The sequence below is a fragment of the Chanodichthys erythropterus genome, chromosome 20, assembly GCF_024489055.1.
Source record: "Chanodichthys erythropterus isolate Z2021 chromosome 20, ASM2448905v1, whole genome shotgun sequence".
Classification (NCBI taxonomy): domain Eukaryota; kingdom Metazoa; phylum Chordata; class Actinopteri; order Cypriniformes; family Xenocyprididae; genus Chanodichthys; species Chanodichthys erythropterus.
In genome coordinates, this window is record NC_090240.1 from 33,319,247 (window position 1) to 33,342,307 (window position 23,061).

The window sequence follows — 23,061 nt, forward strand, 5'->3', positions numbered from 1 at the left end:
TGACGTCGGTGAAATGGCGGAGCGGGATGGAAGCGACGTCTGTCAGAGCTCCAGCCAAGGTGAGAGTCTGTTTATTTCGTGTAAAGTTTGTCCTAAAGTACTGTCCTGCTTCCAAACGAGTGTAGCAAACCCTCATCTATGTTTAAAGCTGGTTGGTGAAACTTGTCACGAAATAACACACTTTTTTCACCTCAGAAGCAGCGCGAGCCGGTCAGAGGAAAGGGATTAAATCAGTAAATCAGCCTAAACGCTGAGCCAAAGCACTGCCAGCGGGTGTTTACATCAGTTTTCACAAAGAAAACACCATTGGTTTATGTTTTTATGTGACACTGACTCTGTTTAAGTTAGTTTAAACGCGTTTAAATGCAGTTTTGAGCGGAGCACCTGTTACGTACGTACGTACGTGCGCGCGCGCGCGTGTTCTACGCGATCATATCTGATGTTTTTGTTGTATTTTACTTGTATTGTTGTGTTATTTGTACAGTCAAATAGGCTAAATATCGCGAAACCAGCTCTAAAAAGTCAGGTGTTGTCAGGTGTAATAATTCTATCTTAATTTGTTTTGTTTGTTAATAAGTGTTCAGGTGAGTGAATCACATTGTCACATTGTCATCTTCATAACCCTCTTATTATCCACTATCAAATTGTCTTATTTGTCTTAATCCTCGTGACTAAAATGTCTGGTCCAACCCATATCACTTTTTGAAAATAGAAATGAGCTAAGACTTTGGCCATTGGAGAAATGAGAACTTGCTAGGAAAGTAAAGTAAAAATATTATAAAAATGTTATGATTGGTATGATATGATGGTATATGGTTTTGTGTCTGCATTAAGTCAGTAAATATTAGATTATGACGATTAAAGTCGATTATATATCAGATTGATATATTGGTCAGGCAGATATTTGTTAATTTCTAGAGGAACCTTTCACAATTCATTCGATTAATAGACATATTATTTTTCCTTTGTGGTTACCAAACTGTGCCTATATATAATATAATATAATATTGTAGGCACAGACAACAACAGTGTTACTGGTTAAAGTGTAAGTCAGTCTTTCTTAGGGCTTGAGGGGGCAAAGATCAGATTCCTGTGCCTCCTTCCCTATTATGAATCGAGAAAAATAGGACACAGAGATATAGAGTACTGTAGGTGTGATAGTGTGTTTTGTTTTCTAGTTCTAGATAGATTGATGTGCTAAATGTGTGTTTGTGTTGCTGATCAATGTAAGCATTAACTATCCGTTGCATATACAATTTGCAGTTTCTTTTTTTTTTGATGTTTCTATTAAATGTGTGAACGGAACAAAGCAATAGTTTTTGTAATATGACTGAAACATGAGGTGTAGATGATGCTGCATCCTCTAATGACGGCTTCATTGTAGCTATGCTAATTGTATCTTCCTCTCTCAGAATATTTGAATGAGTTAGCATCTAAATGAATCAGATCTTTTCAGAGTGTTTAATGCAAATTTTTGCATTGATTTGCTCAGGATAGTAAGCAATGTGGAAAAAAATGACACGTGAGTATAAATGCATTTTCATGTCTAATCTGAAATGACCACGCAGTTCGTATAGACTGCATTTAGGTCTTTTGACCATATCCAGTTTTTTTTTTTGTGTGTGTCCTGCCTATGTTTCCATTCTCTTTAGACACAAGTCACACGACTAGTATCTGATACCTGCGTTTACATTAATCAGTTCTGTTGGTAATCGATTTATGACAAGGTTGACCCTCGGGTTTTGAATGGCCGTGGTATTAAAATTATTTACACTCAAAAAAATAACTTGTTGGTCTAACTTAATTCAATTATGACACCTATTTCCACACAGTTGAACTGATTTATTTGAACTTAAGCTAGGTTAATTGTACTAATGAGTGAAATTCATCCTAATTGAATGAGATCACACCAGTTTCATTTGACGTATTCTGTGTATGTTTCCTGAACATAATTCATTCTTGTTGATCCAACCAGTGCTTTTTTTTTTTTTTTTTTTTTGTTACCATCATGGTGAAGATGTGCGCTTGTGCTTAGGTTTTGAGTAGCTGTTGTACACAGACATACATGTTTCATTACCATTGAGAGGGGAAAAGCTGATGACCATATGTAGACTGTGTAAAATTTGTGCTGGCCCTCCAAGTAATTTATTTATATTTCTATAAAAACTAAACTAAAATAACACTTATTCATATGCTAAGTAACATTTATAGCATGCAAGTAATGATCAGATAAAGAACTTCTCATTACTGGCTTGAGCACAGTTAATGCTCGTTGAAAACAATATAAATTTGTTTTACATAGCCACCTAGAGCCTAACCACAAGGTCTACACTTCAGCATAATGGTAACCTCAAAAAATCGACATAACATAAACTCTTTTAAATGTCAAATATAACTGAACTTCAAACTTTAAAAGATATTTCCCTTTACTAAAAAACACATTAAACAGCACTTAAGTTCAACATTTACTGTCCCAATCTTTCCCTACGCAAAGCATGCTGGGAACTAGAAATCCACTGCCCAGGTTCAATCAATGCAACATAAATGATTCATGTAGTCCCAACACAAATGGTTTAGGTTGACCTAACATTTTGCAAATTTAATTTCATTTAACATAATACAATTGAGTGCGAATGCCAATTAAGTAAAAAACTAAAGATTTGTGTTGGTTCAGCTTATTTTATTTAAATAAACTGAACAAGCAGCTAGAATCATTTTTTTGAGTGTATATAATTCACGTCAGGTGGTATTATTATTTGCCAGCATGGATAAGTTAAAAGCTGTCATGGATGTTTGCTGTGCAAAATCTAACTGAACGGTTATAGACCAGCAGATTTAGGGATTTACGGATATTATGGATCTATAATTTAGAAGAAAAATAGCGCAGTAAGACTAGGCCTATATTTGAATGAATTCTAATGAATTAAAGGAGAGAGAGAGAGAGCAAGTGAAGCTATAAGTTTCTTTACAAAAACAGTAAAGTTATCCCCTTATTGCTGAGAAATATAATGTAACTTTCAGTAGCGACACTGTTTTATTTATTAAATTACATGCTCCTGAATGTTTCTGTGTGCGCAATTTCTGTATATAAAGTTTTCATCTAGTTTTGCCTGCTCCGTAATATGACATTAAACATCTATCTTCGTGCGCAAACTTGTTGCTCTCTTTTGGAATTCCAAGGGGAATCGGATATGTGTTTAGATGCAAATCAGATATCGGATATGTGTATGATTTAAAGGGGACATATCATGAAAATCAGACTTTTTCCATGTTTAATTGCTATAATCGGTTCCCTGGTGAAACGTGAAAACGTGAAGAAGGACAACCCAGTAACTTTGTTTTGGTGAGCCTTTCTCTGTAAGCATGTGAAAAAATTAGCCACTCAGATTTCGCTCCACTTGTGACGTAGGAAGGGGATCTTATTATCATATTACAGCCTCTTAATCTGCACTTTTCCGGCCACGGCGCCGCCATTTTGTTTTCACAAGCAACAACGGTGTACCAGTTCTAACGCCATGGCAAAAATTAGAGCAAAGCATGCTAACTGTTAATGTAAGGTTGAACACCGTACTGACAATCCTCATTTTGGCTGCGTGAGATTCTCCAGCTTTGTTGTTGTTGAGCAGCCGAAGCGTGAGCTCTTAAAGCTCCGCCCTCTTCTGGAAAGGGGGCCGTGAGCGGCAGCTCATTTGCATTTAAAGGGACACACACAAAAACTGTGTTTTTTGCTCAAACCCAAATAGGGGCAAATTTGACAAGCTATAATAAATTATCTGAAACTTCACAGACACATTCTGGGGACACCAGAGACTTATATTACATCTTGTGAAAAGGGGCATAATATGTCCTCTTTAAAACCACATTTGGAAGTGGCTCAGAATGGATGTGGAAAAAAAAAACGGACCTTGATAACGTCAGTATTTGAATACTCTATTTAATGTTTGCCAGTAAAGTTTACAAGAATCTGTTTGCTTATGCAGTTTTATGGATTCAGTACACATAATTTTATTTGGTATTTGCTTATTTGTGCAACATGCATTGAAGATTAGTGCTGCAGTGCATGTTAAGTGTCTCTTATAAAGGTAGATATGTTAAATACCGCATATTAGTATCACATGAGTTGCTTAACAGAATATGTGGGAATAATTGCGCGTAGGATTTACTGTATAAACAATAGCTTTATTTATATTGGTGGTATAGTGGATTAAAGTAGTATAAGGATTTAAAGTTGCAAACATTTAGGAAGTTATTAGTGGTTTTAGTCAACTGTGCACTGATTGATTACTGTATTTCAGTACTGCATAGCAGTTTTGTGTTTGTGTGTGAAAGTCATATATGATGCTTTCAGTTTGCAGTAGGTCGTAGGTTGATCTTTACGTGTCATTCACCTGTTGGCTGTAAACTGACTTATCAGATGTTTCTCATTCATAAACACACATACTCTTATCCACTGGTAGTAAAGACTGGGACTTCTCTAATGGATTCAGCATTTCTTTAGACTGATTAAAACACAACTTTTCCAATTCATTTAAAGAACTGGCTTGTTTGTCATTTGTTTGTGAATCAGACTGTTTGGTTTTGCATGCAGCCAGCAAATACAACACAATGGAAGGATGTTTGTCGTACCCAATCCTTTTGACTCATCACATTCAATTTGAGCAAACTCGCAGCTCTTTTGATGTTCAAACACTGTTGGATGACTAGGCGATCATCCCGACCCATCCCTAGTCTATGTGTTTGTTTGAGAGCATATGTGAGCCATGTCTAGTGTTTAAACTACAATGTAAAGCACACTTCTTCTCACTGCTAAAGGTGGGGTCACAATAGCAGCATATTGGCAAAATTTTGCTGGCAAAAAGGTTCATTGTAAGAAGCACAAAGAAGTCATTTTCACAACGGTAAATGTGACCGCACCTTAAGACAGTCATCCCACCTCAGACCAGGGCTGTAACAACCATAGACATGGAGGGGGACAAAATTAGAAATGGCCAAATTGTCCCATCCCCCCCCGAATATTTGATATTATTAATGCTGCTCTGCTGTTCTCCATTATGCACAGCTCTGTTTGTTGTTAGGAGGACAAAAAAAGTTTTAAAAGTTACATTTTTAGGCTGGTCTGCCTCAGCGGTCTAGCAGCGCTCATCACTGTCAGAACTAGCCAATCAAATCAAAGAAGGCGGGGCTTACTGTTCACAGAAGACGAGTGCGAATTCCAATGCAATGCTTTCGTTTTAGCAGTGAAAGAGTATGTGGCGTGTAAGTAGCTAAACGTTTAATATTTGATGACTGTTTTATGATTGAAATATTCAGTGATTGACATTAATATCCAGTGATGCAAAATGCTCGCCATTTTGAATGGAAAACCTGCTATAATTGGATTAATATGATATGATTAATGTAATTCATGACTGAATGTGACGAGACAAGAAATGTTTTGCATTTTTGACATATTAGACATACAAATAAGAGTGAATATATTTAAAAAAAAAATATTATTTGCAAATAATTTAAACATTACTTAACTACGCTCTAAAATATGCTGGGTTAAAAACTGGGTTATTTTTTGACTCCATTTTAATGGTTAAATTACATTTTAGTAATCAAAAAGCATGTCTAATTTATTGAAATAATGAATCTTGTCCAATTTACCAACAATTTAGTAAAAGTTTAACAAAAAAATTACATTTTTTTAGGGCCCTACGTTTTATTCTTTCCCCTCAAATATTATTTTTTACCAAATTCTGTTTTCTGTATTCCATTTTAATGGTTCAATTCCATTTTAATCAAAAAGCATGTCTAATTAATTGAATTCTTAAAAACAACAATATTAATTAAAAAATTTTTTTTTTTCTTCAGAAGTTCTGTTTTGTTTAAATTTTTCTGGCAATCAAATGAATGCATACCATTTAATTTATCTTTTAATCATGAAATTAATTTTTATTTTTTATTTTTTTGTCAAACAATGTGCTGCACAACAGAGCTTTACTGTTAAAATTAAAACTTGGAAGAAACACTGAGATTATTGTTTAAAATATATTTTAATAATTTATTATTAAATTAATTTATCTAAATTCTACTGTACAACAGTAATATGTTTCTGTCAAGTTAAATCGAACTTTTATTTTGACGGTTTGCCTAGAGCTTTGAGTTTCTCTGTGTTTATGACGGTAGTTTTCTTAAACGAAGCGGTTAAATGCTGATGAAGTGACTTTCAGAGCAGCTCTGGAGATGAATTTGTGTGTTCATATAGTGAGGCGACAGAGGACGAAAACACCGTGTGCCCCCGCGCGAGTGTGTGTGAGGTAAATGAAACTGCGCTTCCGCATCATTCATTTCAGAGGCACACAGACATGCAGGATTCATGTTTGAATAGTCTTTTTGTGGTTTAATATTCAGTCACTAGTCTATATCGCGCTTTAATTTACGTGTACTGCCCTGTTTTAATTCATTCATCAAAAATTTGACAAATTCCGTAACATTCTGCAATATATAGTAAATTCCGTTTTTATGAATGGATTCCGTGATCGCGGAAATTATATTGCCCTAGACAAACCTCAACTATATATTTTTTAATTACTGTATTGCTTGCTTAACCCTTAAATGCATGACTGTTTCGCCAATCATTCTTACATATTCGGGTCTTTATCGACCCGGAACAATATCTAACACGGAAGGATCTCTACCTGTCACGATAACATAAAACTCCTCTGATATTAGAGTAACAATTACAGAAGAATAAAATCAATTGTATTTTGTTACCTTTTGGAGCTTGAAAGGGCTCATTCTGAGCAGATGTTTTATGCTATCACCGCTGTCCTCGTCAGAGCTCATTTCCCAGTAAATTCAGCAAATAATGGGATAGTTTTATGTTTGAGGTCAGGAATATGAGCCCATTCGCGATCTCAAACGTATTCTTAAAACTATATAATTTTCAACATCTTCAAAATCAATATTTCGATCGCTAACAGCTTCACCAGATCCATCCAGTAACAGTTACAGTCATATTTGGTTGCGTTCAGTACTTGCTCTGCAGTACATTGCTGAGCCATTTCATGTTTTTCTAATTATTTCATTTTTGTCTAAATGAGTCGTCACTTCAGCATTATGTATCAAACATTGCCACCTTGTGGGATAAAGGTGAATTGCATTTATTCCATCATCTAAGATTCAATTATTGTTGTGCAGAAAAAATATACGTACCTCGGGTTGTTTGCGACCCTATACAATTTTTTACAAAAATAGGCATTCTTTTATAATTTTATGATTTTTTTTCTTGTTATATTCTTTACAATGAATTGATTGAGGAATACCAAGAAGGTTGATGTCTAACTTTAAAAAATGAACGAGGAGGAGGGTAGTGAATGACGTCCCGGGTCACTAAAGACCCGAGGTATGCATTTAAGGGTTAAGAAGATGAACCCAAAGTATGTTGGAAATTAACATTTATTAAATTGCTTAATAAATGTTGACCTTTTGAGTATTATTGTTGCCTCTAATAATTATGTGTTTAATTTCCAACCTATTTTGGATTAATTTTAAGCCAGCCATATAGTAATTTTTAAACACTAGTTGAGTTAAATAAAACTGTCCAGCACGTTAGGCAAACATTTAACCCAATCACTGGGTTTGTCCATTTCAACCCAACTTGGGTTGTTTTTAACCCAGCATTTTTCTTTTTAGAGTGTACAGTAGACCTTCTTGTTTCTTTTTTGTTATTCCCTTAAATCCCTTTTAATCTTTTAATTATTTAATTCCTTTTAATAAAAAATTACCCAATAACACACCCAATGGTTCCCCCAATGTTATGGCCTTGCCTCAGACAATTCAACGCTAGCTTTCATGCACTCTCAAACAAATACAGAGACTAGGGATGATCTTCAGAAAGCTGCTTGTTTTGAAAATGACTTTGTGAGCTGTGCTTCATATAATGGACCTTTTTGCTAGCAAAGTTTTGCCAATGTTGCAAAAGTGACTGCACCTTAAGCAGTGAGAATAAGTGAATTCAAGATTTTTTGTGTGTGTGTGTGTGTGCTTTACATTGTAGGATGGGCTATAATTGATCTCTTTCCAGGCCATTTTATCCCACTATTCTGTGTGCCATAGCTGTCATGGTGTCCATTAATCCGCTGGCTCACCTTGCTGGTCTTCATACTGAATATTTCAGTAGGAAACAGAGGACTGTATGCGTGTGTGAGGCAGTGTTTCAGTGCATTTGTCAGTCTGTGGTACTTTCTCTATAAGGGCCTGAGAGAGAGGGAGAGAGAGAGAGAGAGCGAGAGAGACAGACCTTAGAGAGACAGTGGCAGCATCAGCAACTAGAGCAGCCGTGTCTCTCAGGCTTAAGGAGGAAGAGAGCTGGCCGTTTCTGTGGATTACAGGAGCGTCAGTAAGCTGGGACTGGACTGGAAGGAGTTTTGGCTCATCTTTCTCTTTCCTTTCAATCTGTCTTGCCGCATCTTGCAGCTCTTGCTGTGTCTGTCACTCTTCCTACTGCATGCCGTATCATCTGAGAGCATTGAGAGGAGATGTGTGGGGTGTTAGCTGTTAGCAGCACTGGGTACTGAGAGAGAGAGACAGAGGAGAAGAGGGGAGAATGCCGGCCCCCCTCAGGATGAGGAGGGGGGCCTGCAGGTCGGCTATCCCGTCTCTCTCCACCATCGCTGAGGAAGAGGAGGGACAGCGCAGTCGCAAGAGACGAAGGAAAGGAGGAGGTATGTGGGAGGTCAGGATAGGAAAGATTAAAAAGCTGATGTAAGTCTCTCAGGGGTGCTAGGCTAATACTTGGCCTATTAAGAGGGTTTGTTTGCATATTTTGATATCAGCTTTTGTTGTTGTTAAAAGTTGTTTTTGGCTTTGAACTGGTTGGTAAGGATCAGAAAACTGCAGAGCAGTGCAGGGTTACAGATGTGTGAATATTTATTATATTTTATTATACTTAATTGAACTTGTTATTATGAGATATTATATGTAATTAGTACATATAATATTTGTTCAGTTTTATTTTGAGAGACTACATGGAATATATCTTTTAAATTTAAATTGTGAAACTGCAAAGCAACTTGAAACATTGTTACCTCATTTAAAATATATATAAATATATATATAAATTTTAGTCTTGATGAAAATCAAAGTGCATAGAATTGAAAATCTCATGAGAATTCAGGACAGCCTCATTTAGAGCCCAGATTCATGTGCGTAATGAAAGTGTGGCCTTAATACTCAGTTGCTAACGCCTTCAGATAGTTTCTTTTAGGTTTGTATCCGTCTGCATTGGCAGTTTTTTAGTATATGGCTGTGTCTCAACTTACCAGCCTAGACAGCAGTTTGGACATCACAGATGTGAAAGGGTTAGTTCACCCACAAATTAAGATATTTTGATGAAATTTGAAAGGTTTCTGAGAAAGCAACGTAATTACCAATTTCAAGGCCAAGAAAGGTATTAAAAACATCATTAAAATAGTCCATGTGACTACAGTGGTTCAACCTTAATGTTATGAAGTGATGAGAATACTTTTTGTGTGCAAAAACAAAACAAAAATAACAACTTTATTCAACAAACTCTTCTCTTTGGTGTCATTCTCATACGTTGTTTACTTCCAGCGCTTCCAGTTTCTATGTCTGAACGCCGATTTATTATTGGAGGGTGAGGAATTAATGACAGAAATTTAATTTTGGGGTGAACTAACCCTTTAAGCTTAAAAAGGCAATCTAGTTAGGCAGCTCACAAGGTTTTGAGACTAGAGGTCAACCGATAGTGGATTTTACCGATAACGGTAACTAGGTTGAACCTCGCTGGCCGATAACCGATTAACCAACCGATGATCGTTTTTAAAATTGATACTGAATGAAAACAAACAAAATACCCCAAGTAAACTAATGCTGAACTTTATTACAAAAATAAAAAACAGTGCTGAACCATGAAGATGTACTATACTTGTTAAATGAAATAAATCTAAATATTAATATATTAATTATACTTTAATAATTCATGCTGGTTCATAATGCAATAACTTTTACCCGCTTCTGTCCTGATTTCTTTGAGGAAGGGTCTATGGGCGGATAAACGCATGTTTTTTTTTTTTTTCAGATCTTTCGATCTAATGTATAGAATAACTTGCACAATTTACATATGAACGTGCACAGAGATGATGAAAAAACATATGGAGAGCTTTCCTTTCTGCTCTGACAGACGCAAGACCGTGACGAATACTGTTAAGAAATCAGGAATGTTGAGGACATTGTGCTTGGTACGTTTTTCATCTTCACACCAAACTTGGGTCTTCAGCTGACAAAGTTTAAATCCCATCTTGCTAGCGCGCTTCCCATAATGTTCCCATAACAAATTAGTTCAGTAGATGGAGAAAAGGCGGTCTTTTTTGGCTGTTCAAATACAAAAAATATTGATTTCTCATTTTTATGAAACAATATTGATTAGTCTGTTTTCAGTTGATGAATGAACAGAACATGTAGCGTCTCCCATCCAATAAATCACAATAATCTTTGTACTTTGTTACTTTTGATATGAAGCAAAGTCTCAGATTTCAAATGACGTCCATCTTAAAAATAAATACCGTTTTGGCGCCGTTTAATGTGACGTGACAGATCGCTTTAACTGAGGCGCTAAAGAGAAGCGGCGGCACGAGCGCATGTGAACATCCTCTCCTTTGCTTTAATACCAGTTACAGTGTGAAATAAACATGACTAAACATCTGAAGGTATGTTAAAAGATACAGTACAAATGAGTGAAATCCGTATCATTTCTTATATAATTGCTCAATCTGTGTTTCAACCTCGGAAAGACGTCAATAAAACGTAACGTCACATTTACCTCCAGAAAACAGTGACCATAAACTCGTTAGTCAGCTAGAAAAGTGAACTCTAGAAAGCAGCATTCTGATAAATATAGCTATGCACCGTTACATATTCATTATAATTTTTAATGTTATTCAATATTTAAAGCATGTTTGACAGCCACGATTTAAATGTTTATTTAAAAATAAAAAACCAATTTGGAGAAGAAATATGATTATGTAATTCTAAAGTTTATTTATAAGAAAAACATCATTGAGTGTAGGCCTAATTTAAGTGTTTGTATATAAATAAGTTAATTTAACATTTAATATTATTATAGTAGTACCAACTGACTCCCATGTGTAGTTTACAGCATTTTTTTCCTCTAGAAAATTTGCCATGTAGGCCTACTATAACTGAAATACTACATTCAAAATAATCAATATCGAAAGCATGTTAATAGTAATCGAATCGAATTGTGAGAATTGTAGCAATACCCAGCCCTAGTTTCCATTATGAAAGCCATCCAGTTGAATGCTTTTTCAACTACCTCTGGAAGTGGTTGAACGTGGACAAGCTCAAAATGTTTTACACCCCATTTACACCTGTACTTGTGCTTCGTCCACTAGTGAACCGATCAGCCAAAATGCATCTTAATACCAGTTGGAAACAGGGCCTTATTGTAAAGTGTTACCATTTCACATAAATCCAAACAGTCATGCTTGAAGATGGCCATCTTTAAATATCTACACAAAGGCCATAGCATTGAAATCATATATGTATGTTGTATGTACACTCTCACACATCATTTGCTTCTGTTTTAGAACACTTGATGATTATCTAATCAACATATCAAAATATGTGTTACAGTAACGATAAAAAGAACTGAAATCGGATGCATTTCTGTTGTTTCTTTCGGCTACATGAACATATCAATTTGCTTTCTCACATCGCTAGCTTTAAATTATGCAACATTTCTTGCAAAGGAATGCATAAAAATGATAAAGTAATGCAAACAGATGGTAACAATCGTGACATTAAAAACAATTGGGTTGGATTTGCTCAGACTGTTTTAACCATTTGAGGTACTACTAATGTTGGCGTCCTCTCAGCCTTGACGGCAAACATAATTTGTGCCAATTAATCCGCAAAACCGATCAATCGGTCGACCTCTATTTGAGACACCTTGTGTTCTGAACCACTCATGCTTAGACTGACCTAAAATACAAAAGTGCTACATTTTTAAATGTTTAGTTAGTTAATTGTAGGTTAGATAAGTTAATTTGACTGGCAAATCAGGTTGTTTCAGTATTTTTGAGTATCCTCGTAAGCTGATTTAGTATCTGTGCACATACATGAGTATCATTGTCAGTTTTGTGAATACAGAAAATGATGTCAGTCTATATCAGCATCATATCTATTACACTGAAGAGGCAAAAAACACATTAATCCATCTTGAGTGTCTAGTGTTTCAGCACCACTTCGACTGAGCAGGAAAGATTTTTGCTCTCTTCTTTTGTTGGGTGTGACTGTTTTGCCCCACCCATTGTCGCTACGGCAGTGGCAGATGACTGTCAAGTTGGACAGGATGTCCTAGGCTGTGGGTGGGTCACATGACCACCGGTAGGTGGAATGTAAACAGCAGTGCAGCTCTTGATAGTTGACTGGAAGGCTCCACATAAAGGTGGATGCTGTTCAGACTGAGAATAAAAGCTGTATGTATGAATTAGGAATGTAGATTCATACCAGTATTCAAGATCTGAAACAACATAATCACTTTTGTGTAAGCTTTCTAATGACAACTGGCCCTAAACCACCTCACATTAAAATGTAAAGCAAACACAAGTGCATGTGTATGTTAGCTCTTCAACCTATGAGGTATGACTCGCGCTTTGACTTTTCACATGCTCAGATTTGGGTCACAAGACTGTACAGTGTGGCTCAGCTGGGTCAAAAATCCCTCAGAACTCACACACTGATGTCTCGCTGGAGCTAAAGCCATGAATAGCCTCTAGACCAGTGCTTCTCAACCCTTTTGTCTCAAAGTCCCCACATTTTCCACAACAATGTTTGAAGGCTACATGAGTTTTTCAGTTATTTGTGATTTACTGGATAAGGATGTTTTAAAAGCATATTTTAATTTTTTGCAAATATTTAAACCTAGTAATAGTAAATGTATATTAAATTCATAAAATAAAATAAAACATGCAGCCCTAGTTTTTCGATAATTAAAAAAGGACACTTCTGAATGAACAGGACATTTTGAGAATCACGCTTGTGGTTGTCAACACCAAATAATGTTAGACTTATTCTGTGCTGTTAGTATGCTACGGTTTCTCTCTTGTTCAATTCTCAAAGTGCTCACTGGATAAACTAGCACCCTGTTGTTTGGCAGGGGAGGAAGGGCAGTAAATCTAGACCGTACACTAAATGTGTCTAAGCTGGTCATCGATCACTTGCTGAGAGAAAAACTGCATTCCAAGGAAAAGGTGTTAAATTTGAGTCAAATGTTACAGACAAATAGGTAGGCTGTTTTATTGATCACCATGTGAAAGTTCAGACTCAAATTGACTGTCATTTTTCACATTGTTTTGATGAGTCAACTGAGAGCCCTGAATATTTGGTGGCGTAAAATTCTGCTGGTGTTGTCATATACGCCCTGGAATAACATATAGTAGGGCCCTATGAAATCCGTTTTATTTTTTCCCAAATTACGTTTTTTTTTTTTTTTTTTTTATTTTACTGGATTCCGTTTTTTTCCGTTTTATTTATTTTTTGACTCAGTTTTAATGGTTAAATTAAATTAATAGTAATCAAAAAGCATTTGTAATTAATTGGAATAATGAATCCAATTTACCAACAATTTAATAAAAGTTTAACAAAAAAATTACATTTTTTTTAGGGCCCTATGATAAACGTTTTATTCTTTCCCCTCAAATTTTATTTTTACCAAATTCTGTTTTCTGGATTCCATTTTAATGGTTTAATTCCATTTTAATAATCAAAAAGCATGTCTAATTAATTGAATTCTTAAAAACAACAATATTTAATTATTATTATTTTTTTCTGTTGTGTTTCCGTTGTGTATTTAAATTTTTCTGGCAATCAAATGAACGCATACCATTTAATTTGTCTTTTAATCATGAAATTAAACTTTTTTTGTCAAACAATGTGCTGCACAACAGCTTTACTGTTAAAATTAAAACATGGAAGAAACACTGAGATTATTGTTTAAAAATATATTTTAATAATTTATTGTTAAATTCATCTAAATTCTACTGTACAACAGTAATATGTTTCTGTCAAGTTAAATCAAACTTTTATTTTGACGGTTTGCCTAGAGCTTTGAGTTTCTCTGTGTTTATGATGGTAGTTTTCTCAAACGAAGCGGTTAAATGCTGATGAAGTGACTTTCAGAGCAGCTCTGGAGATGAATTCATGCGTTCATATAGTGAGGCGACAGAGGACGAAAACACCGCGAGCGTCGCGTGTGCTTCAGCGTGCGTGCGCGAGGTAAATGAAACCATGCTTCCGCATCATTAATTTAAGAGTCACACAGACATGCAGGATTCATGTGTAAATAGTCTTTTTGCGGTTTAATATTCACAGTCACTGGTCTATATCGCGCTTTAATTTGCGTGTACTGCCCTGTTTTTAATTCATTCATCAAAAATTTGACAAATTCCATGATATTCCGCGTTATATAATAAATTCTGTTTTTATGAACGGATTCCACGATTCTGTCTGCGATTCCGTGATCGTGGAAATTATAGGGCCCTAATATAGTGTTAAAAGGATAGTTCACCCAAAAATTTCAATTATACCATGATTTACGCAACCTCAAGCCATCCTAGATGTGCATGACTATCTTCTCTCAGACGAACACAATCAGACATACTTTTAAAAATATCCTGGCTCTTCCAAGCTTTATAATGGTTGTGAATGGGGGACGAGATTTTGAAGCCCAAAAAATCATCCATCCATTATAACAATAATCCATACAGCTCCAGGGGGTTAATAAAGGCCTTCTCAAGTGAAGCAAAGCGTTTTTGTAAGAAAAATATCCATATTTAAAACTTTATAAGTTCAAATAACTAGCTTCTGGCAGACGACTGTACGTATACTGTGCAAGTCGACTTATGCCACAAGAGTAACCCCGGAAGCGATGTATGGTGTAGGATGTAGGTTTAGTGTAAGCTTAGATGCCTCTCATGGTTCAAACAAATAGGGTTGGGCAACAAACTCAAACTCCTCTTCTCTTATACTGAAATCCTCCATTTCTCTTTTAGACTTCTAATTTGTGACCGGTGTTTTGTTTTGCTCTCTCCTCTGCGTGACACATGACGTCGTTACGTCATGTGTCGGAGCAGAGGTCACTCTTCCACTGCAAATCAATGTGTACGTCCGTCTGCCGGAAGCTAGTTATTATAGTTAATAAAGTTTTAAATATGGATATTTTTCTTACAAAAACCCATTGCTTCTCTTTAGAAGGCCTTTATTAACCCCCTGGATCCGTATGGATTATTTTTTATGATGGATGGATGCAATTTCCTTCATAATATCGCCCCCTATTCACTGCCATCATAAAGCTTGGAAGAGCCAGGATATTTTTAAATATATCTCTGACTCTGTTTGTCTGAAAGAAGATAGTCATGCACACCTAGGATGGCTTGAGGTTGAGTAAATCATGGGATAATTTTCATTTTTGGGTTAGCTAACCCTTGAAATTGCGTTCTTTCTGAATTGCCTTGTACTGGTTGGTTGGGGGTAAGGCTCCTCTCCTCTCTTCCTCTCTCTGTAAGCTTAGCATTAGCCTGTGCTAAGCTGCTCAGATCTCTGAGCCTTCCCGCTCCAATACACACACACACACACACACACACACACACACACACACACACACACACACACACACACACACACACACACACACACACACACACACACACACACACACACACACACACACACACACACACACACACACACACACACACTTGTATCCTGGTGCCATGTGGAGAATTGCACACTAATCGCTGATTTCTCTCTCTCTCTCTCTCTCTCTCCCTCTCCCTCTCCCTCTCTTTAATCTTGCATTTTTTTCCTGCGCTGCACACACAGCAATCACACACAATTGTGATTTATAATCTCACATTTACACGCTCAAAGAGGGGGATCTACTGTCTCCTCTCGATCAGTTTCAGATTGAAGGGGTGGGGTGAAAGTCCAGTTTTTTTTCTCATCCATGTCTCCATCACATATTCCTCTCTTCTATCTGTCAGTGAATCAGCACACACATTATCGTCAGGCTGTGATGGATGTCACGTCCTTTGGACTTTGTGCATGCGTGAGGTTGGGTCTGATGTATTGGATTAGGATTGCTTCCTTGGCAATGTAGACGAGTTTTGAATGAGGTTTTCCTGAATTCTCCAAAACTATGAGTGAAATTCAAGGTAAGAGCTGTCAGTGATGTGCAGTTCACTGTTTCCTAGAGCAGGGGTTTTAAAGCTTTTTAGTGCCAAGATCCCAAAATTTACAAGGGAAACCCTTCCTAAAATATAAAGGCTGGGCTAATATTTATGCATACAGACCCATTTATATTATATGTGGACAAATTGTAAGCATGCACGTTTCCAAAATTAAAATATCCGTAAAATAATACGTGTAATATGTTTAACTAATTGCATCTAGTTACAAGTTTTAACCTAGGGTAAGCAAGGCTTTCCCTTTCTAGGGACCTGAGATTCAAATTAGCATATGCTTAGACTATCTATGTGCAATGCATATTTTTAATTTTTTGGCTGGAATCATGTTTTCTGTATTGTCCCCATTCAAATAAACCAATAAATAAAATAAATAGTTGCCTATTATTTGTAATTGTGAAAATTATTCTTTTAAATGTTTTCTTTACTTAACAGAATTTCTGAAAAACATTTCTATAATGCTTTTCACTTAGAATATGCATATTTTGGTTATTTCGTGCATGAAGTGGTATGTTTCTAATAAAAATGAAACGGTGGTGAGTGTAAACGACTATGAGTGTAGTTGAACTGTTTAGTTGACTTGGTTGCTCATGTTAATCAAACCATTCTGGATTGTGTTTGTAGAAGTGATTGTGCCACATGAAGATGTTTGTCATTTATCCGAATTAAATATGTGCTGTCTAGAAGGTTGTGGGGACATGTTAGTGATCGCATTTGATTTCACAGTCTGTCTGCTCACAAACAAGTGAACTTAAGGTCAGCGACACTAGTCTCAACTCTGACCTTTGCCCAGCTGTATCGTCTGACACCTGGAAAACTGGGAGACTCTCCTCGACACCATATTCCTCTGCAAAGCTACTTTCAGCATACTGTTATTTGTGACGCATTAATCCTAATCTCTATTATTTCGGATGGCTTGTGTACAAATCGGGATGCAGTGCATGTCATTTTGCAGCACATACACAACTGTCTTGTAAGTTGTTAAACAAGCATTTGTTTATAACAGGTATTCTTTCTCTTCCTCACTTCCATATATTATCTTGTGCAACAAAAGCAGGCTCCTGATTTACATAGTATTTATCTGATGTTTTGTCTTCAGCTTCACTCTGACTCCAGCAGTTCTGCTTCGCTGCACACACTGGCATGGAAACCGTTCAAAGCAGAGCCAAGATGGACAACATTAATGGGAGTAGAAAATAAGACTACTGCTGGAGTGTCACACCGCAGTGTTTCTGTGTTTGTGTTTTAGTTTGCAACTTTGCATATCTATCTGTTTGTTCTCATTTGATTATCAGAGAGCCCGAAGAGAGAATTTTACCTTAAATCCTCCTTCTACATAGTAATCTACATGCTCACTTAGGCACACTAGATTTTTTTCTCTTTTTTTATGTGAATAATTTGACTGTTACGTTAGTATAGAGTCAGTGTGCACTAACAACACTTCTTGGACTTTGACTTAGCTAAACAGTGCCTGTATCTCTGCGGTTTGACGACATGTATACAGTGTCTATCATTAGAGATTTTGCTATATTGTTTATATTACGGTATGTAAATATACCACCCCTAAAAACCAGTATGCCGTCATATCTTGAGCCCTTTTCATCATTAGCATTGTGTGTTTGTTGGCTAAACAATTGTTTAATTGTTTAAACAAAGTTTGTGTACAGTAACTACCTTAAAGGATTAGTTCAATTCAGAATTAAAATTTACTCACTCCCATGTCATCCAAGATGTTCATGACTTTCTTTCTTCAGTCGAAAGTAAATTATGGTTTTTGAGGGAAAACATTCCAGGATTCTCCATATAGTGGACTTCAACAGGGATCAACGGGTTGAAGGTCCAAATTGCAGTTTCGGTGCAGCTTCAAAGGGCTCTACATGATCCCAGACGAGGAAAAAGGGTTTTATCTAGTGAAACGATTGGTCATTTTCTAAAAAAAATAAAAAATAATTCTGCCTAGGTCACGCATGACCTTTCCAGTGTGATTACGTTATGCGTGGCGCATCGCAGAGCTAGTGCAAGATGAGCATTTGTGGTTAAAATGTTGATACGTTTTTATTTTTTTCAGAAAATGGCCGATCGCTTCGCTAGATAAGACCCTTATTCCTCTTCTGGGATCATGTAGAGCCATTTGAAGCTGCAATTTAGACCTTCAATCCATTGGTCCCTGTTGAAGTCCACTATATGGAGAAAAATCCTGGAATGTTTTCCTCAAAAACCATAATTTTTTTTCAACTGAAGAAAGAAAGACCAACATCTTGGATGACATGGGGGTGAATAAATATTCAGGAAATTTTAATTCTGGACTAATTCTTTAAGGTGATGATTTCATTAATGCCGCTGTAGGTGGTTGGTGTCTGTGTACTCTTCCTGTTTATTCTGTTCTTCCGTCACTACATACTTAACCAGCCTGTTCAGCCCGGCATTCAGGACACAGATTAGTAAGCTAATCAGGCATGGGCCTCAGACCAAAGGTTCATGGAGCTGTTACCATTTTATGTTCTGTGCAGGAATGGAGAGAAAATGCAAAAAGAAAACCTGCTAGAAGTGGCTCAGTCGATGCATTTTTTGTCAGATCTCGAGAGGAAAGATTTGATGGTATTGTAACTATGTAAACGGATCTATCTTTTGTCATCTCAAAAGAATGTATAGACTAGCTAACATTGACTTTGTTCTGAGATTTGATTGTTTTTGCACCCCTTAGGCATTTGAGTAAATACTATGGGTCAAATGAAAAGCCTTTATTAGCGAGCTTCACGAAGGCAAAGTCAGGTGTTCACACAAACACGCCCCACAGGTGTCATGTTAAAGTCTCACCACCACAATAGCCTGAGGTTTGTTTAGATGGCGCATATATCGGATGATCGCTTCCATTAGAGACATTTAACAAAGATCAAACCATTTGATGGAGCATGTGTGTTTAGGATTGTCTTTTGCAGTTCTATGAGCCGCTTACAAATTTGCATAGTAAGCAGCACAATCTGTTGGAGCATGAAGTATCCGTATAATTTTTTGGGCTTGTGATTCTCTCTAAGGTAATTTCTGGGTTAAACACCACTGGGTCTCCCTTACCGTCATGACCCACAGCTTGACACACACAGACTCATTTTCAGGCATTACATTCTCTTATTCTCTTCTCTTCATTTTAATAAGTCTCGGGAGAGAACTTAAAGCTTTAGATTAGATTGTATTGCTGTAGTTTTGAAGTCTGTGTGTTCAAGGCTAGTAGAAACTGAGGTTATTCTGGCTGACTGAAATATGAAACAATGAAGAATTTCATCAACGTCTCTTTTTCTGGGATATAATAATTCCAGCAATTGCCCTCATTTGAGACCTTGCCCATTGTTTGTCTCAGAAAGGTGATCTCCTGCATTTTTGGTAAGCGGGTAAATTGGGTCAGACGGAGTTTGGCCTGGGATAAATCAGGAGCGACATTGTCCTGGAATCTAGAGCAAGTGACGGCCGTTTCGGTTCCATATCCTCAGGGATCACACACAGAAATAGATTGAAAAATATCACAATAGCTCTGTTCCTGTGCAGGAAGCATCCTCACAGTCACTAATATGGAACACTCTGGGAACGTTCTTTTCTTCAGGAGTGTGCCTATGATCTTAAAATGCTGTCTCTCTAGGTAGCTCACTAGGTTTTGGAAGAGGGTGTATGTTTTTCAAAAGTGTCTTGATCATAAGATCTTCAGACAATTCAGCACGTCGTTGAAGGTATTGGGATTTTACGTGGTATTATACGGGTGTACTCACACTAGGCACGACTGTCCCCGCTGGCCCGCACTCACACTGCACTTAACGTTCCAGACAGGAGCATGCTTACGTCATATACGATGGAACTTTTTGAATGGAAGCGCATTTCTTCCTAATGTAAAGGCTATTTATAACTTATGCTGTGCAACGATTTTCAATAGCGCATATCAGATGATTATTATGAAGGCAGCTGATGTTAAAGATTGGTTCACTTTCAAATTTAAAATTTCCTGATAATTTACTCATGCCCATGTCATCCAAGATGTTCATGTCTTTCACCCTTGTGTCGTTCCAAACCCGCAAGACCTACATTCATCTTCAGAACACACATTAAGATATTTTTTATGAAATCTGTCAGCCTTCTGGCCTCCGATAGACTGCAACACAATTACCACTTTCAAGGCTCAGAAAGGTAGTAAAGACATCGTTAAAATAGTCAACATGACTACAGTGGTTCAACATTAATGTTATAAAGCAAAGAGAATACTTTACATGCGCAAAAAACAAACCAAAATAACGACTTTATTCAGTAATTTCTTCTCTTCCATGTCAGTTTCCTACGCTGTTGTCGTTGCAAGCACTTGCACTTGTCAGCACTTCCTTGTTTACCTCATTATTGGCCGGCTCCTGCGTCAGCATCACACGCAATGCATTGTACATTGGCGTCGGCCATACTGAGCCGGTGTTCTGATGTAGAACACGGAAGCGCTGCACTGCCCTTTAATAATTTATGTATGTATAATAACATTTTAATAAAATTATTATTATTTTTATAACTTTGTTAGGTATATTCTATTGTAAAATAGTAATATTTTTTTATTTTTTATTTTTATTTTTTTTTTTAGTAATATTTAAACAATATTTTTCTGTCATATTGTTTTATTTTGATAGGTTGTAGTGAAGACCTTTGAGTTCCTGTGTGTATTTGACAATATCTTTTATCAAATTACTTTTCAACTTTTGATTTATAAGGCCTCCAGGCTAACTTTTCCACAGGTTGCACTGGTGCTACCAACTTTCTCAGCACATGATTTTTTTTTTTTTTTGGCTACAGCATGGGGATTTATCGTTGCATGCTGATGAATAGTTGTCTTAATTTGCATACCCTAGTTGCAAATTAATTTGCACTGATGTAAAAAGACTGACAGTGACACGTGACCATGTAGGCAAAATGTTTTTATCTTTTAACTATCAAATGAAAACCATAAAAAAAATCAAACTATAAAAAAAAAAACAACAACAAACAAACATATTTTTAATGTTTGATTAAAATCAAATCAACCTGTGGTGTTCAGCTGCACCAACTGTTACATCACTTGCCCACCGCGGCACCGCCCCCACTATCGTTTTGATTTTTTTTTTTTTAAGTAACAAAAATATTTTACTACTTCAGTTAGATAACAGACACTGTAATTAAACTGAACGTGTCTGCTCAATGCAGCTTGAGCCGAACAAGAGTTGCAGCAGGAGTCAGATTTTATATATTACGAGAGTGAGGAGCTGACTGACAAGACGATGGCGGAAGATTTGGTTTCAAATCGAAATGTAAAAGTGCTCTTCAAGCAAATTTGTCATTGTATTGTTTCATTGTTGTGTTTTTTATTAGCAGCAATAGTGAACCCACCATTCAAGCAGTTGCCACCCCTGAATTAGCGCTAATTCGGGAGGCAAAAGTAAAATCCGCATAGCAGCACGGGCATTCATAACAGTGCGGAGCAGAGCATGCGTCAACTTTGAACTGCCATTTGAATGAACTGAAAAACGCTTGCTCCGTTATGAATTGAAATTGCTCGCTCTGCTCTGCACCGTTATGAATGCCCGTGCGGCCATGTGCATTTCACTTTTGAATTAATGATTTAAAAGCAAGGTGCAAAAGAGGGAGAAACTCCAATGGGACTAACTATGCGAGAATAGCCGATTTGCTGTAGCCAATAATACGTGACCGATTAGATACAGCAAGTCTCTAATGCAAGTAAGTGCACTGAATGTGTGACCATGCACTCACACAAATGCGACCATGTCAAATTGTAACATCCCCATTCTCAAAAAATGGTCGCATATGCCACCATTTTGGTCAGTCTGGAGCCCTGTTTATCCATCCAAAATTCTGTGACATTCCGCGTTCTAAGGTAAATTCAATTTTTGTGATCGGATTCTGCAATTCCATTTGTTTTCTGCATCATGGAAATCATAGGGCCCTAGTGCATAATGTAGAATAGGATGTTTTGTTTTTGGCATGACTGGTCAATAACTTTTGCTAAAATGCAGTGACTTTTGTCTTTGCTTGTTGTGATTGTTTTGTCCTTTATCCATTCTTCTCGTCTAGACACACCATCTGCCCAAAGCTTGTTTATCCCCTCCTCCCCCACAGTGGAATTATGGGTAGCACTCTTTAAAGATCAGTATTTGTGGGAGCCATAATACATGCTAGCATGCGGGTGATGTCATGTATAGGATGGCAATAATTTTCCTTTTCCTTTTGTGCCTTTGAATCTTCTCTTACAACAGTCTAATGACGTGCTTGAATTTTGAATCTCACGATTGCTACAGAAATGGCTTTGTTGTGCCTCATTTGCAGCTGCATTATTTGGGATATCATACTAAAACAAGATGCCTAACCTCAAGTTAATTGAGGGACATTGTTTCTGCAATTTCAGTATTATAAGTTTGGATTTAAAAAAGCAAGCTGCATAACAAGGAAACATAACTATTGGTGATTGGGGTGTTAGATGACGCACACAGCAGGAGACTGATTGATTTTAGTGCAGGAATCAATAACAATTTAACCCGACTTCTGATTCTGACGTGTGCTGTTTGCTTCAGTATCTGTCACTGATCACATGATGCTTGCAGACCTGATTATAGTAGCACTACAAATACACTTTCTCTCTGTGGATAGTTAAACCTTCTCATGCCATATATTTTATATGTTTACCCATGGATTCATAAGCCTATTTGCCATCTGTTTCCAAGTACTTGTTTAACGCCCAGGCTGAGATCGGTCAGGTCATAAACCTTCTTATAGTCACTTC

At 36.8% G+C, this 23,061-nt stretch overlaps 1 protein-coding gene across 5 annotated transcripts in view; it reads left to right on the forward strand.

Moving 5' to 3' along the window:
• The window catches only part of map7b (microtubule-associated protein 7b), a 42,869-nt gene continuing 19,808 nt past the window's right edge, over positions 1-23,061 (forward strand). For all 5 annotated transcript variants that reach the window (XM_067371279.1, XM_067371280.1, XM_067371281.1 and 2 more), the window contains exon 1: positions 1-59. In XM_067371279.1, the coding sequence (XP_067227380.1) occupies positions 14-59 (46 nt within the window). In that variant the 5' untranslated portion in view covers positions 1-13. The remainder of the gene's footprint in view (positions 60-23,061) is intronic.